The sequence below is a fragment of the Cervus elaphus genome, chromosome 9, assembly GCF_910594005.1.
Source record: "Cervus elaphus chromosome 9, mCerEla1.1, whole genome shotgun sequence".
Taxonomy (NCBI): Eukaryota; Metazoa; Chordata; class Mammalia; order Artiodactyla; family Cervidae; genus Cervus; species Cervus elaphus.
The window spans coordinates 47,788,329-47,806,023 of NC_057823.1; the positions used below are offsets into that span (position 1 = coordinate 47,788,329).

A 17,695-nucleotide genomic window follows, 5' to 3' on the forward strand; every position below is an offset into this window, starting at 1 on the left:
TGGGGTTGCAAAGAATCGGACACGACTGAGCAACTGAACTGAACTGAACTGAGGTAGGCTAAGATGATGGGTAGGTTAGGTATATTAAATGTATTTAACACTTACAGTATTTTAAACTTAACTATGGGTTTATCCGGAGAAGGCAATGGCACCCCACTCCAGTACTCTTGCCTGGAAAATCCCATGGATGGAGGAGCCTGGTAGGCTGCAGTCCATAGGGTCGCTAAGAGTTGGATATGACTCAGCGACTTCACTTTTACTTTTCACTTTCATGCACTGGAGAAGGAAATGGCAACCCACTCCAGTGTTCTTGCCTGGAGAATCCCAGGGACGGGGGAGACTGGTGGGCTGCTGTCTTTGGGGTCGCACAGAGTTGGACACGACTGAAGCGACTGAGCAGCAGCAGCAGCAGCATGGATTTATCAGGAAGCAACCCTACCCTCAGTCAAGGAAGATCTGTATTATACGTTCTATAAAGTATGATCCCTATCTCTCCAATCTCATTCTCCTTTGAACTCCAAAGTCACACATTCGCTTTCAGCCATTATCATCTTCTGGATACCTGGTAGGCAGAAACACTGATTTTTCTCTCCTTTTCCCACCAAATCTGCTGTGTCCAAGCCTTTTTCATCTCCACAAATCCACCACAATCCACAGTAGCTCTGTTCAAAACCTAGGAGTCATCTTTATTCCTCCCCTTACCAGTGCATTTCACATCCTTTTTATCAATTCATGTTTGGAAAGCTGCCTGGGGAATACATCCAGAATCTGACCACTTTTCACTGTTCCACAGTTTACATCTTTACATCTTCTTATTTCTTTTAGACTTAAACCTACACTCCTTAACCTTCAGCCCAAATATGAACAATTTACAGTGGCTCTGATACCAGACTCCGTGATGTCCATTCTGTCACATACTGGCTCAGGCTCTCCTTACCCTTGGTGTGGGCTGAGCTGCTGCCACAAGTGGTCAGCAAATCACAGATGAAGGGCAGAAGCCTGTCTTGGGGTCTTAACTTCTTGATTTCATTTTCTAAAAATTCAAATTTATTGAGGTAAGATTTCCATACAGCAAAACACACCAATTCAAAGCATATAGTTCAGGGAAGTTCTTGGCCGTCCAGTGGTTAGAACTTTGTGCTTCCACTGCAGGGGATTCAGATTGATCCCTGGATGGGAACTAAGATGTCCCCTCGGCTGTGGCATGGCCAAAAAAAAGCATAAAGTGTACAGTTCAATGAATTTTGACATGCATCCATGCAATGATTGCCACAGTGAAGATATGGAACTTTTCTATCATGTGTAAGAACATAAAATAGTTCAGAGACATGTAAATGAGAGCCTGTCCCCAACTCTTTTATTGATTTCTGCTAAAACAACTCAACATTTCAGTGTGTGTCCCAATAGGTGAGTCATTCTCCACTTTGACTGGATTGTACTTCAGAAGTATCTGAGAAGCTTGAAAATTCCCAGTGCATAGGAGGGACTCCAGACCAATTAAATCAGAATATCAGAATGGAACACAAGCATCCATATGTACATATTTAAGCTCCCAAGTGCAGACAACGTTAAGAACCATGATAATCTTTGTTTTTTTGTGGCTTCTTGTGGCATGTGGGACCTTAGTTCCCTGACCAGGGATCCCAACCTGGACCTCTGAATTGGAAGCACTGGAATGCTGCCAAGAGAGCCATTATAATCTTGTGTACCGATATTTAGCTCATCCTCCTCTTCACGGAGTTAACTCCTTCTCAGTCTTCAAATCTTACTTCAAAGGTCACTTCCTCAGGGAACTCTTTTTCTGAATCCTGCTCCTATGGTAGAATCTCTTTCCTGTTGTAAAACTTCTGCAAGTGTTTGTATTAATGTCTATGTATGCCACTGGGCTTCCCTGGTGGCCCAGACAGTAAAGAATCTGCCTGCAATGCAGGAGACCCGGGTTCCATCCCTGGAATGGGAAGATCCCCAGGAGAAGGAAATGGCAACCCACTCTAGTATTCTTGCCTGAGAAATCCTACAGACAGAGGAGCCCGGCGGGCTACAGTCCCTTGGGTGGCAAAGAGTTAGACACGACTGAACAACTTTCACTTCACTTCATGTCTGCCACTACATTGAAAGCTCATTGGAATCTAGAACATGCCTGACACGTAACAATATGTATAAATGAATATATAAATGAATGAGAGTGAATTGAAATGTTTGTAGCATCACTTAGCTCAGGTTAAAGCAGATGTCAGTATACTTCCTGGGACAGCTCGGGGATCGTTATGGCGCTTCAGTGCTAGTGAGAAAGACCCTCCCAAGTTCTGCAAGGTTGAGGCATTGCCCACTACCGCACCAGACCGGCGGGCTCCCGTGACTATGCAAGGAAAACTCAGCGGAGGCAATTTTCGCGTAGCCGGTGCTTTGCGGCCTCCAGCCTATAGGGGGCGGTGTGGAGTGACAACCACTTCCGGCCCGCTTTTTCCTTCCTGCCTCTGGCGCCAGCACGTCTTGATTTCGTTGGCCGCGTTCGGATGGCAGCTGCCGCTGTGGCTGCGGCCGCCTCTTAGTGGTGCCCCTTTCCCGGCGTGCCGAGGGCGGTGCGGCCTCCTAATCTGTCCGGTTCTCCTGCGCGTGGTTCCGAAGGGCGCCGGTTTCCCACAGCAGGCGGTATGGGCAGGGAGTCACGGTAAGGCGGGGTGCCGACCGCCGAGCGGTACAGGCGGGAGGCGAGGTGGCCTCGGGGCCCGGCCTGGCTAGCACTACCCCACGTGTGGCCGGCGCTGCCCGCGGCTGCTGGAGGGGCTGGGGGACCTCTGCTGAGGGGAGTGGCTGCACTTGGGTCCGCGGTAGGCACAGGGTTCCCCTGCTCTGCCGTCGGCCGGTTCGAGCCCCTGGAGCGGGAATACCTTTCCAGGACTTCTAAGATATCCCGCCATTTCCGCGGAGCTTACCCGGATCTCCTCATTCAATGGCGATCCCAAGTGAATTTCTCACCACTTCGCGTTTGGACCGTATCTTTGATTCCTGTCGCTTCTTTAGCTCTTTGTGAGCGCGGGATATTTTCTTAAGTTAATTGAAAGGAGCGTGTGGTCATACATTTCTACAACACCCATAACTTTGTACATGACTAGGCTTTTATTGGGCTACAATAAATGCTTGTGACATAAACATTTACTCTGTAAATAGATCTCAGATTTTTTTGTTATGTGTTTTTTATCCTTTTAAAACTGAGACTTGGGAGCTCTTATTAGAACTCTTTTCAAAAACAGTTTATATTGTTCCCTGGTTTGGGATCTTGAGATTTTTATCTTAATGTACACATTTGGTTAATATTTAGCGGTTCCTGAAAGATAATTTATATGTGGGATGTAAATAATAAGTAAGGTAGTAGTAGTTTACTGAGGTATAATTAACTTTCAGGGAAATGGGCAACGCTTAAGGGTAGAGCTTAATGAAATTTAACAAATCTATAAAGTGTTTGTTCGTTTACCTGGAAAAAGAGTTTCCATAACTACGGAAAGTTTATTTAAAAGTCTTTGAAATCTCCGTGAAAGCATTGGTATTTGTCTGGTCACCCAGGTGGGAAACCTGGAAGTGGTATTTTTTTGACTCATCCTTCTCTCAGTGTTTACATCCAGTTAGATTCTGCACTCTGTTGCCATTCTTGCTCCCCCTGACTTAATTCAGGCCTTAATCATATATTGTTCAGACTGCTACATCTCCATCATCTTCCTCTGATCTTGCTCTCCTAACTGATTCCACACTGCAGCCAGAATGATACTTCTGAAATAAACATAAAGTTATGTATTTCCATGCTCTCATGTCCACTGGTTCTTACTGCTTTCAAAATGAGTCCTTTAGGGCCCTTCCCAAGAAGGTCCCTTCCATCCCTTAGGCCTCTCCCCCTCTGCTCTGCCTTCGATAACTTGTGCAAGAGATTTGCTGTTGTACTTGACATTTAATTAATTGTTAAAATACCCAATACCCAGCTTTTGATACTTGTCAACAGCTCTACACCTGATGTTCTGATCCAGGCCACCACTGTCTCTGACTTGCTTGCTATTTACCTGTTTTCCCTGCTTCTGCCCTCACCTTTCTTAGGTTTGTTTTCTCCTCAGCAGCCAGAGTAATGCTTTAAAAATAGTAATGCTTGGGGCTTCCCTGATGGTCCAGTGGTTAAGAATCTGCCTTGCAATGCAGGAGTTACAGGTTCGATCCCTGATCCAGGATGATCCCACATGCGTGAAGCAGCTAAACCTGTGAGCCGCAACTACTGAGCCCAAGTGCCTAGATCCCATGCTCCACAACAAGAGAAGCCACTGCAATGAGTAGCCTGCTCAAAGCAACAAAGGGTAGCCCTCACTGCAATGAAGAGTAGCCTCTGGTGCAACTAGAGAAAGCCTGGGCACAGCAATGAAGACTCAGTACAGCCAAAAATAAATAAATAAACTTAAAAAAATAAATAAATAAAAATAGTAACGCTTAAAGTCTTGCACTAGCCTTCTCAAAGAAAAAAAAAAAGACTGTCCTGATAACTGCCTATAAAACTCTCCATATTTGGCTACCATGCTACTCTCAGCTGTTTTTCTCCATAGCTCCAAATGACATTGTATTGACTTATTCATTTTTTTTTTAACTTGTCTTCTCTTCCTTTACCAGAGCACAAAGCTGCTTGAGCCTCCAAAGCAGGAACTTGGTCTCTCTTGCTTACTGTTCTTGCTTCTCTAACAGTTTTTCCTCTCTACATGTGCTGTAGCGGAAGGGTTCACTCTTCCCCTCTAATTTTAAAGAAGTTGATCTGTAAAAAGTCCTTTCAGTGTTTATCTGCTGAGACTTTAAGGAAAACAGTAAAATAAATAAGATGTAATAGAGGCTAAGTGTGCTTGCTAAGCTTAATCTTTAACTTAATATTCTAGCCACTATCGGAAGCGATCAGCATCACGGGGACGCTCTGGAAGTCGATCTAGAAGTCGTTCACCCTCAGACAAAAGAAGTAAACGTGGAGATGACAGACGGTCTAGAAGCAGGGATAGAGATAGGAGGAGAGAGAGGTCTCGTAGCAGGGATAAAAGAAGATCTCGGTCCAGAGACAGGAAGCGTCTGAGGTAAGACACTAATCTCCAAAGAACTCTTGATAAATTGGGCCTTCTCAGCTAAATTATGCTTCTTTAAAAGTTTTGGTGGTCCCTTTAATTGGTGGTAGAATTTGGTGGTCTGTTTGCTGGCTGTCTGTTTTAATCCCAGCTGATTTGATTAGGTACATAAGTGGTTTGCCTAGAACAAAATCTTTCTAACGTTGTTTTTTTTCCCCCTTTCTACTGTCAAGCAGTTTTTTTTTTTTTTCTTTTTTTGGTCAAACAGTATTTTAAGTTTGTAAACGTTAGGTGGTATTTCTTGTAATCCAAAGAGAACTTAAAAAAAAATTTTTTTTTATTAGAGAAAAACTGCTTTACAATGTTCTGTTGGTTTCTGTTGTGCAACACCACAAAGAACTCTTAAAGCCCCCAGGAGAGGTTTAAAAAAAAGAAGTAAAAGTTGAGGTAATATGTCATTGAGGGAGTTCTAATCTAATCCTGTCCCAAGAAAGCCGATCCACGTGTTCAGAGCCACCACTAGAGCTGACTGGAGAAGGGAGAACAGAACAGAGCCATGTCCACTTGTTTGAAATGAATTTAAATGATTTAATGATTTTAATGGTTTTGTTTTTATTATTATGATTTTAATTAAATCATTTTAAAATGATTTAATGATTTAATTTAAATTTAATTTAAATGATTTTAAAGAATTTTTTTAGATTTAACCAAAGAACATCCTAGTTTTTAAAAACTTATGCTTGATTAAATATTCCTTGGTACCACCCAAGCATCTGTAACTTGCCTGGTGGTGAAAAACAGTCTTTAAATAAAAATAATCTCACATGCCAAAAAAAGTTTTCTAATAAAGTTTCTCTTTAAAATAGGAAAGAAGACACGGTTATACAGGTGCTGTAAACTGATCTCAGAAAGAACTTTATCTGTTTGAGATATTGGTTCTTAGGAAAAATATTCACCCATAACAATGTGGATAGTATTAACTTACTCAGTTTTATATTATGTGGCCTCAGGAACAGTTTCATACAATACAGTCAAGTACTTAGTAAGTGTCATATAAGATTTGGTCTCTTAACTGTTTTTTTTTTTTTTTTTTTGGTCTCTTTTTGATGTGAAAATAAAATTACAAGATTTTAGAGCAAGAAGGATTTTGAGATTATTTGGTGATGTCTCTGCATTATATAGATAAGGAAACAGACCCAGAGAGTTGCTCTACCCTGTGTGTGTCACTAGTTAGTAGCAGCACCAGGATAGAAATTCTTATCCCCTAATTTTTGTATCTGTAATCTTTCCACAGCCCCATTCTGCCCATCCTTATACTGAGATTTCAGCTGTCTTTGAAATTTAGATTTTGTTCTATAGGTCAAAGATTTCGGACAGTTATTCCTACATATTTCCTCCGTTTTTCAACGAACATCATTTCGAAATTAGTATCCTCATTTTTCCCATTGACCACTTGTAAGAATTGGCTTTACTGTTAAACTGATTTGATAGTTAATTGAAATCTGTCTTTAACAATGGTAATAATTTAGAAGCTTCTTTCAACATGAGGCAGAAACCATGATTTGAAATAGAAGTTCTACTTGGTCATAGAATAAATGAAATGTGTCCCCCTTGCAGGCGTTCCAGAAGTAGAGAGAGAGATAGAAGTCGAGAACGAAGAAGATCTCGAAGTCGGGACAGGAGACGTTCAAGGAGTAGAAGCCGAGGCCGAAGATCCCGATCTTCCAGTCCTGGCAATAAAAGCAAGAAAGCTGAGAATAGGTAATGTTAACATTGGTTGTATCTATCATGCAGGTTGAGAACTAACTCTCTTCCCTACACTTAAAAAAAAAAAATCCTTGTAAATGCTGAATTTGGCTGCTACCATGAGCTGTTAGCTTAATTTTATTTCAATAAGTTATAAAGCTTGTAGTGCTTTTAGAAGATACCTAAATTCTGTTAGTTTTAACACTCATAATGCATTGTTCCTTCATTTGATACCTACTGTTAATGATCAGAAGTACATTTTATATACATCTTTGTGGGAACTATGTTTTTTTCTTTGAAGTTATTTTCTTAGTATTTCTACTGTTGATTGAAAAATAACATTTTTATGTTGCTGAGCTGCTGTTCATAATGGGTGAACTTTGCTTGTGTAAGTTAAATCTACATGTTTCCTTAAGATGTTAGTACTATTGAATTTTGAGATATTAGTTATATCTATTAGACATAATATGTTTATATTTCTCTTGTTAATGCTTTGTTCTTTGCCTATTACTGTTTCTAAAGTGGTGTACTGGCATATATGGCTTTGTTTATGTTTTCTTCATATTGGTTATGAAGATTTTTCCTCATTTATTTACTTTATAAATTTTACTTTTATCAGGTCCGTATTATAATGCCCATTGGGATAATTTTAACTTTAAAATATAAATTCAGAGAAATGAATGAAATATAAACATGCAGTTTATTAAATAAGTGTAAAGCAAGATTCATGTAACCACCACCGAAGTTAGGAAATAGAACATTGTCTGTATCCCACTGGAACCCCTGCATGTCCCTCTGCTAACCCAGCTTTCTACTTGCTAGATAAAATCACTGCTGAGTTTGGTGTTAGTAATGTCCTAATTGCTTCTTTATAAATGGAAAAAGAATGATTTAGGTTTATGTGTTTTTTAATTTTACGTGAATGAGCAATGTCTTCTTTTGTGTTTTTGCTAAACCTTGAGAGTTATCTCTGTTGCTCATAACATTAGTTTATTTTATTGCTGAACCACTGTCTTGTGGTATAAATATGTGTGCTCAGTCGTGTCTGACTCTTTGGGACCCCATGGATTGTAGCCTGCCAGGCTCCTCTATCCATGGAAGTTTCCAGGAAAGAATACTGAAACAGGTTGCTGTTTCCTCCTCCAGGGGATCTTCCTGAACTGGGATAGAAGCCTTGTCTCTTGGGTCTCCTGCACTGGCAGATGGATTCTTTCCCACTGAGCCGTCTTGGAAGCCCTGTGATATAAATTTACCACTGTATTTATCCATTCTGCTGAGATGGATGTTTGAGTTGTTTTAACTTTGAGGCTATTATGAATGTTTTTGTATATGTGTCCTAGTATACATGTGAATGGGCCCCCCGGTGGCTCAGACCGCACTTAATCCAGCTGCATTGCAGGAGACCCGAGTTCAAGAGTTGGACACCACTGAGCGACTAAGCATGTTAGCATCTACATGTGTATGAGTTCCCCTTGGGTGTATATCTAGGAGTGAAGTTACATGGTCATAGAGTAAACATAGCTTCACTTTAACTAAGTAATCCCAAATGCTTTCCAAGGAGTATATACTAATTACCCTTCCAGCAGTATAAGAGAATTGTGTCCCTTCATGCCCAGTATTCGGTATTGTCATTCCTTTAAATTTTTATTTGATAGACATGTAATAAAAATATCATTATGGTATTAATTTGCATTTCTTTGATTACTGGTGAAGTTGAACACCTTTCCATATGTTTTTTGGTCATTCAGACTTCTTCTAAAGTACATGTTTAAAAAAATATATGTTAAAAAAAATACATGTTTAAATCTTTTTCTCATTTTCCTATTGGTTTGTTTCTCTCTTTAAAAATTAATATGTAGAAGTTTTTGTTTTTAAATATTCCAGATAATTGTATTTTGCTATATGAGTGGCAAATATTTTAGTGTGATTTGTTTTTTTACTCTGTAATGATACTTTTGAGGAACAAAGACTTAGAAGGAAGAAACAGTCATAAAATGAAGGCAGTTAATAAAAGGATGAGGAAAACCTGACAAGGGTAGTGTGAAAAAATAAAATTATAGGCTGTATTCAGTCTGAACATAAAAGATTAGCATGCTGCTTTTAACAGTATGTCAAAAAGATAAGACAAATCATAAACTAGTTGGGTTTATACCAGGAATGGAAAGTTGATTTAACATTAGAAACTCTATCAGTGTGATCCAAGATTCAAGGAGAAAACTCATGGTTGCTTAAGTAGATTCAGGAAAAGCATCTTATTAACTTCAACATATATTAATGTTTAAAAGTTCTTGGCAAACATGAATAGAAAAGTATTTAACAGATTGGTTATAAAATTAGGAAGCACTTTCAAAGAACAAGATACAAGGACTTTCGCTACCAGGTATCAAGGCTTGTCATAAAGTTGTGGAAATCAAGAGTGTGGCTTTATTGTAGGGGTAAACAAATAGATTACTGAAACCTTATAAAGAACCTAGAATCAAATCTACACATATAAGATCATTTAATAAATGACTATGGTGACATCATAAATAGTGGGGAAAAGTTTTTCCAATAAATGGTGTCAGGGACATTTGCTATCCTTTGATAAAATAGGACTGGCTACCTCTTTCTCTGTGCAAAGAGCATTTCCAAACAGATTAAAAACCAAATAAGATAGTTACTTAAAAGTTTATAGCTTTGCCATCTTATTTGGTTTTTAATCTGTTTGGAAATGCTCTTTGCGCAGAGAAGGAGGTAGCCAGTCCTATTTTTAGAAGTTGATGCTGGAGAGTATCTTCTTTGCCTCTGGGTGTCTTCATCAAAATTGGAAAAATTTCTGGGTGCCTTATTTTTTAAGATTTATTTATTTTTTATTTATGGCTATGCTGAGTCTTTGCTGCACGTGGCCTTTCTCTAACTGCAGTGAGCAGAGGCTACTGTTTGTTGTGGTGCGCGGGCTTCTCGCTGCAGTGGTTTCTCTTGATGCGGAGCACGGGCTCTAGATGCTGTGGCTCTAGGAGTTTCGGCTCACCGGCGTAGTTGTCCTGTGGCAAGTGGGATCTTCCCTAAACCCATGTCCTCTTCACTGGCAGATGGATTTTTTACCACTGAGCCACCAGGGAAGCCCTCTTAAAAACACTAATCATAAAGGAGGGGAAAGGTCAACTAATTTGATTATAGTACAGTTAAGGAATTTAACTCATTTTTAGATGCCATAAGTAAGGTCAAAATGCAAGCTTGTTGGGATTTGAAATGTTACATATATCAGTTGTCTTATACTGTTAAATGTTTTGGTATAGTTCTCCATTTGTTACATTTTTAATTTCTTATTTAGATTTTTATAATTATTTTTACATGCTGTGTCCAATTTACTTTTGGTCAGTTTTCAGATATGGAGTAATATTTGCAATTAGTGTTACGAGATTAATTCTTCATTGTATTTCCAAATTGCTTATTAACGGTATATAAAAATTCTCCTGAGCCTTGGAAGTTTATTTCTTACTTAAAAAGTAAAATACAAGTCTAAGTGTTTTAAAATGAGTGTTTCCAAAAACAGATAGATGATGTCCCCCCCTCTCTCTTTTTTTTGGCAGGTCTAGATCCAAAGAGAAAACAGATAGTGGGGAAAGTTCTAAAGAGAAGAAAAAAGACAAAGATGACAAAGAGGATGAAAAAGAAAAGGATGCTGGTGTATGTTTACTAACATAAAAAATAGTATAGTATTGAGTTTGTTTCTGTAGTGACTGGTTTTTGGTTTTAATGCTGTATGTTTTATTTTTAAGTAAATGATAGCAAATTTGTAAAATACTTATAAAATGATAGTTTTCCCCATGAGAACATTTTTCTGAAAGTTACGTATCTATACACATTATCTAATTTTATATATAAAAATGTGATCATTACTATATGCACTATTCTGTGCCTTGCTTTTTTGTTGCTTTTAAATTATGAATTACTTTATCAATATATAAGGTCTTAAGAATAATAAATCGCAGTATACCAAGATTCTAACTTAAGAGGTAGAGTACCTTTCTTTTTCCTTTTGTTAAATGTTGAATGTCTTTATGTAGCTGTTTACATAGGTAGTGCTTGTTGTTTTTAATGCCTGCATAGTGTTTTGTTGAAGAAAAGGTAAATGGGTATTTAGGCCCTCTCTAGTTCACAGTTATAAACAATGGTAGGTTAATCCTAGTACACATGTGTTCGGTGAATATAGTATAGGGTAAATTAATACCAGTAAGATAAATTACTTTGTCAGTGTGTATACAGCTTTCCCTCAGTATTGGAGGGGGATTGGTTATAGGACCCCTTTGGATAGCAAAACCTTCTGATGTTCAAGTCCTTTATATAAAATGACTTAGTATAACCATAGGTATCCTCCCTGTATAGGTTGTCATCTCTAGATCACCTATGATACCCAATATGACGTAGATGCTGTGTGAATCGTTGTAAATACAATGTAAATCCTATGTGAGCAGTTGCCAGCCTAGGGCAAATTCAAGTTTTGATTTTTGGAACTTTCTGGAATTTTCTTTTCCCACATATTTTTGATCCAGTTTGTTGAATTTGGAGGATGAGGACTCAGATCCAGGGGGCTGGCTCTAAAGATTTAACATTTTGATTGATAGTATCAAATTGCCCTCCACAAACATTGTGAAAATTAAGATTTTAGACGTGAAAATGTCTGTTTCTTCACATTCTTGCCAACATGGGCATTTTGAAATTTCATTTTTGCAAATGTTACAGGAGGTAATTGATTTCTTGTTATTTTGAGTTACGTGTGTTTAAACATGAGTAAATATTTTTAAGTGCTATGAACATAATGTAAACCAATAATTAAGACATTTTTAAGTTTATTTACTATTTGCACTTTTCTTTGAATTGCCTATTCATATCTTTTGCCCATTTTATAGTATATTATAGCTTCACTTTCTTTTTTTTGAGGTCAAATTTTGTTTTTTAGTGGTTCTTTTTTAAGGGATCTGTTTGCTGAGCAGGTTATCTAAGAAATTAACACAAGAAGTCTGGAGGTCTGGTTTCTGCTTTAGTTTCTACTATGGAATGACTGTGACCTTGAGAAAAAAACATAAGCTTTCTGGGGCTCATCTTCAGAGAGTGTGGAATTATGAAGGATGTAAATTCAGGGACAAAGGTTTTGTTTGTTTAAGAAATAAATTTATTTTAAAAATATAAGTAAAACCATCTTATAAAATACTTGGAAAGTCAGAAATAATTCTCTGTAATTCTAGATACCTAAATGCCATCATCATTGCAGTTTAATAGTATTTTCTTTGATTGTTTTTTTACATGTGTGTTTCTATACCTATTTATATAATTGTAGCATATATAAAATTTTGATTTTTATGATGCTTAATCTTTAAGTCCTTGATTATGACTGTGAAAATGATTTGTCTTTCCTTTGAAGAGTATTGTTGATAATCATGAGGCAAGCTTTCCTAGGCTGTTTCTAGGAAACTTAGACCTAAAGGCTAAAAGATCAGAACTTCTTAATGATGTTGATAAATAACTTTCATTTATTCACTCGTTTGAAATAGAAAATTGTGATTAAAAAATCCTTCTCATGGAAGCAGCCTTGGAGAAGTTTAAAGGATTTATAGTTGAGAGTAATAATTAGGGAACTTTGCTTGCCAGTTCTTTTAGTTTCCACTTTGAGGGAGAAGTTGAATTCATGTGTGCATATTGGTAGTGACTAAAAGGAGAGTAAGTTAGTGTATTTGAAGTCTGTCTGGCTTCCCTGGTGGCTCAGAGGATAAAGCATCTGCCTCCAATGCAGGAGACCAGGGTTCGATCCCTGGGTTGGGAAGATCCCCTGGAGAAGGAAATGGCAACCCCCTCCAGTACTCTTGCCTGGAAAATCCCGTGGACGGAGGGGCCTGGTAGGCTACAGCCCATGGGGTCGCAAAGAGTTGGACACGACTGAGCGACTTCACTTTTCTGCTTTATTAGTTGAAGATGCTTTTCATTGTGATTTCATTTTGTTAGTTTATTCCTTAATATATTTAAAAGATGTGTAATCTAAATCTGGTCAGAATTTAGGAGTTTTGTGTAGACACCTGTTTTTCCTTTTCTTTTTTGACACTTTGAAGAAGTTATTTGGAGTGTCAGTAGGAGTAAAACTGTTGATCCTTATTTTCTTCTCTTTATTTTTTATTTTCACCCCAAGAACTTTGACCAGAATAAGCTAGAAGAAGAAATGAGAAAGCGAAAAGAAAGAGTAGAAAAATGGCGAGAAGAGCAACGTAAAAAGGCCATGGAAAACATAGGGGAACTGAAAAAGGAAATCGAAGAGATGAAACAAGGGAAAAAATGGAGTTTAGAAGACGATGATGGTATATTCATTTGTTTGCTAATAGCCTAAATAACAATTCATGTAGAATATTCTAGGATTATTAAGTAATAGACCATTTTTTATTGTGAAAAAATACACATAATGTTTACTATTTTAACCATTTTTAAGTGTACACTTCAGTGATATTAAGCAAATTCAGTGTTGTGCAGCCATCACCACTTTTCCAGAACTTTGTCATCATTCCAAACAAAACCCCTGCCTTATTCAACAGTAATTCTCTACCCTGCCTCCCCTTCCTCTTCATTTCTAATAACATCTAATCTACTTTCTGATTCTATGAATTTGCTTATTCTAAGTACCTTATATAAATGGAATCGTGTAATATTTGTCTTGTGACTAGGCTTATTTTATTTAGCAAAGTGTTTTCCAGGTTCATCCATGTTGTAGTCTGTATCATAATTTCCTTCCTTTTTAAGTCGGATAGTATTAAGTTTTATGTATATACCACATTTTGTTTACCTGTTCATCTGTTGTTGCATATATAAGTTGTTTCCATCTTTTGACTGTTGCAAATAATGCTTCTTTGAGTATTGGTGTGTGCATATCTGATTGAATCCCAACTTGCAGTTCTTTTGGGTTTATACCTAGAAGTGGAGTCACTAGATTTATTTTGAGGTTTTTCAATGCCCCTTTTCATATTTACTTTAAAATTTTAATTGTAGAGTAGCGTTCAGTAAGGATCACTGATTTTACTTTAGAGTGGAGAGTTGGATGCTTATGGGTGGTCAGTAAATAGCTCTTTAATTTTTTTACTTCAGATATTAGTAGTGAAGGTAAGTTAAAGGTATGTTTCCAAGTCCCTCTGATTTTTTCCCTAACTTAGAAGAGCAGCATTTCCCCTGCACATCTTGATTTTTTTTTTTTTTAATTATGAAAGTATGATAGTACATTTACAGGAAACTTGGAAAATACAGAAAAATGTTACATATATTTCCACTATTTTTACAATTATTTTTTAAGTAGATAAATTAAGGTATTTAGTTGGAGTTTCAGTATCAAACTCTCAAAAGTTAATGGAATGAATAGATAGAAAAGTAGAAGGATACAGTAGACCCCAAAAGCACTATGAACCAATTAAACATAATTAAGATTTACAGTTTTCACACCGAAGCAGGATACAAATTCTATTCAAGTTTCCATAGACTGTGAACCAAGAAACACTGGAACATATCCAGGGACATAAAGCAAGGTGCAGAAATTTCATGGTCAACATGTAGTGAAATCATACAGTCTGTTCTCTTATCATGGTGAAATTATGTTAGAAATCAATATCAAAAGATATTTGAAAATAACACATATTTCAAGTGCAGTGTGACATTTACCAAGAGAGAACTTTGACATAATCGTTGAAAGTCTCAATTAAAAAAAAAAGTCTCAATAAAGTTAAGAGACTGAAGAAACAGAGTGATTGCAATGAAGAAAGCAATTAAATGAGAAATTAGTATCAAAATGAGAAATTAATATCAAGGATACTTTAAAAACTCCATGTATTTGGATAGAAATTGTCCACTTTTAAATGATGGTTGTATCTAAGAAATCATAATAAGGAAAATTAGAAAATATTTGTAGCAGAATAAAAATGAAAAGAGAATTTATCAGAATTTGTTGAATGCAGCTGAAGCTGCTCAATACAACTAAATGCAACTTCACAACTGATTTTGATGTGTAAGATGTTAGTTAAGTGGAGTAATGAGATTTAATAGGAAAAGGGAATTTTGCTCCTTTTTTTTTTTGTGAAAATCCCTGTAAATTTTTCATTTTCTGTGAAAGTTCAGCAGAGTGTTTTGTTCTGAATGGATTAATGGATTATGTCTTTAAATGGTGATGATGTTGTTCAGTCACTAAGTTGTGTCTGACTCTGTGAGCCCATGGACTGCAGCCTACCAGGCTTCCCTGATGATAGTTATGTAAAAAACACGAGATTGTCTTTAGAATATGCTATTAATTTTTTCTTCCTCTGATTAAAGAAAAGTGATTGAAAGAAGAGAAATAAACACATCCTTTTAGCAAAGTTTTTAGTTTTGCTTCTATTAGTGTAGTTGTAAAATAATATCAGAGATCCATTTTTTAGACGTGTTAGTGTTTCTTCCTCTTTTCAGTTTAATGATTTATCATTTATTTCTTTTATTATTAGTATTATTCAAAACTAATATTTATTTGATTTAAAACCTTGCCAGTATGAGTATTTGAACTGTATTGTGCCTGGGTTAATTGATAAGGAGGGTATTTGGGTAGTTAAAAGGCTTTAATAGTAGGGGTGTGGTCTGATTGTGAAATATTCCCTGTTGAAACGCATATTCAAAGTGTGTTCTGATATTTTAGATGATGAAGATGATCCTGCAGAGGCTGAAAAGGAAGGAAATGAAATGGAGGGTGAAGAGTTAGATCCATTAGATGCTTACATGGAAGAAGTGAAAGAGGAAGTAAAAAAGTTTAATATGAGAAGTGTGAAAGGTGGTGGGGGAAATGAAAAGGTATGGGATTCTTTTCCTATTTTATTTTTAAAGATTTATATTCTTAGTTGAATAACTTGAATTCATTCTTGCATTGACCTACTACTGACTTGCATGGCTTTATAAAGTTAATGATTTTGTTTCCTTCTGCATCTCAGAAGTGTCCGTACTTTTTCTAAAGAGCAGAGATACTAGCAAATTTTAACTGCAAATGTCCCTTTAGAAGTCATCATTACTATTATCATCTTTGTTTAGTGTTTTTGCTTACTTGTTACTTTCTCAGTAGGTCCTTTTCCAACACTCCCATCATTTATACTCCTGATCCTTTTTAGTGTAGGTTTTCTTTTTCTTAGTAGAATTTATTACCTTTTGACGAATTGTATAATTCAGTGTTGTGTGTGTTTGTTCCTTCTTTCTTTCCTTCTAAAATCTTCCCAAGAGCAGTGATCATACCTGTTTTGTTTATTGATTCATCTTAAGATCCTGGGATAGTATTTGGTTTGTGGAATGAGTGAAAAGTACTATTTACTAGTATTTTTTAAATATATTATATAAAATTACATACTACATACCCAATCACGTATGTATTAATGTGTTTGGAAATATAATGCTATTGTATTACATTTTCAAATTTAAGTAAGTCAGTAAGGAGAAACTGGGCTACTGTTTGTTTTTGTATTGGTAGTCACTACAACTAAGTTAATTCAAATTATAAATTGTTACAGTTATCATTGTGTTTCATTTAGTTTATACTTCGTGTTTCAACTTTTGCAAAATATTTTACATTCTTTCTTAGAAGTCTGGTCCAACGGTCACAAAAGTTGTCACAGTTGTCACAACCAAAAAAGCAGTTGTAGATTCTGATAAGAAGAAAGGTGAGCTAATGGAGAATGACCAGGATGCCATGGAGGTAATTCTTCTTTAATTTTTTTACTTTGTTCATGATACCATAGAATGAAACAGCAGCCCACTCCAGTATTCTTGCCTGGAGACTTCCATGGACAAGGGAGCCTGGAAGGGTACGGTCCATGGGATCACAGAGTCAGACATGACTGAGCACACAGCACGTGATACCACCCTGTGAGTATTTATAAGGAAGTATTGATGGCGGTGTGCTTTTCAGTTACGCAGTTTACTCTTAGGAGAAATTCTTGCTTTTCTCAACAGTATTGTAGCCAGATATCCAAACTGGTAGAACATTTTAACCTCTTTGACCTCTTGTATACCAGCTTTTTTTTTAAATTGAAGGATAGTTGATTTACAGTATAGTGTTAGCTTCAAGTGTACAGCAAAGTGATTCAGTTATACACACACATACATATTTTTAGATTCTTTTTCATTGTAAGTTGTTACAAGATATTGCATGTAATTCCCTTTGAAAGTGTGAAAAGTGAAAATATTAGTCATTCATGTCCAACTGTTTGCTATCCCGTGGACTGTAGCCCACGAGGCTTCTGTCCATGGATTTCTCCAGGCAAGAGTACTGGAGTGGATAGGGATTCACTTCTCCCACGGGATCTTTCTGACCCAGGGATTGAACCCAGGTCTCCAGCATTGTTCAGTAAATCCTTGTTGCTTATTTTATGTATAGTAGTTTGTGTCTATTAATCCCACATTCCTGATTTATCCTTCCCCCTTCCCACTCCCCTTTGGTAGCTGAAAGTTTGTTTTCTATGTCTGTGAGTCTGTTTCTGTTTTGAAAATAAATTCATTTATATTATTTTTTTTTATTCCACATTTAAGTGATATCATATAATATTTGTCTTTCTCTGACTTACTTCACATGTCATGATGTTCTCTAGGTTCATCTGTATTGCTGCACATGTGTAGGCCAAATTTTGATTCATCTTTGTCCCTCATCAGGACATCCCAGACATAGAATAGGAAGAGAAGAAATGAAGTGACAGAATGAAATTTTTTACTATTAACATTCATTGTAATGATTTATATAGAGAAAACTATGGCAGAACTTCATTAAAGCTGTGTTAGAGTTAGTTTTCTGTTTTAGCTTTATGCTGTTACTGTAGCTTTCTATAATGGCAAAGAAAAACTAAAAAAAAACTAGCCAA

At 36.8% G+C, this 17,695-nt stretch overlaps 1 protein-coding gene across 2 annotated transcripts in view; it reads left to right on the plus strand.

Annotated features, from left to right (window-relative positions):
• The first annotated feature begins 2,466 nt into the window (after positions 1–2,466).
• DDX46 (DEAD-box helicase 46) overlaps positions 2,467–17,695 on the plus strand; it is a 49,132-nt gene continuing 33,903 nt past the window's right edge. For both annotated transcript variants that reach the window (XM_043912805.1, XM_043912807.1), the window contains exons 1-7: positions 2,467–2,671; positions 4,902–5,090; positions 6,696–6,839; positions 10,397–10,493; positions 12,988–13,153; positions 15,496–15,647; positions 16,423–16,536. In XM_043912805.1, the coding sequence (XP_043768740.1) occupies positions 2,655–2,671; positions 4,902–5,090; positions 6,696–6,839; positions 10,397–10,493; positions 12,988–13,153; positions 15,496–15,647; positions 16,423–16,536 (879 nt within the window). In that variant the 5' untranslated portion in view covers positions 2,467–2,654. The remainder of the gene's footprint in view (positions 2,672–4,901; positions 5,091–6,695; positions 6,840–10,396; positions 10,494–12,987; positions 13,154–15,495; positions 15,648–16,422; positions 16,537–17,695) is intronic.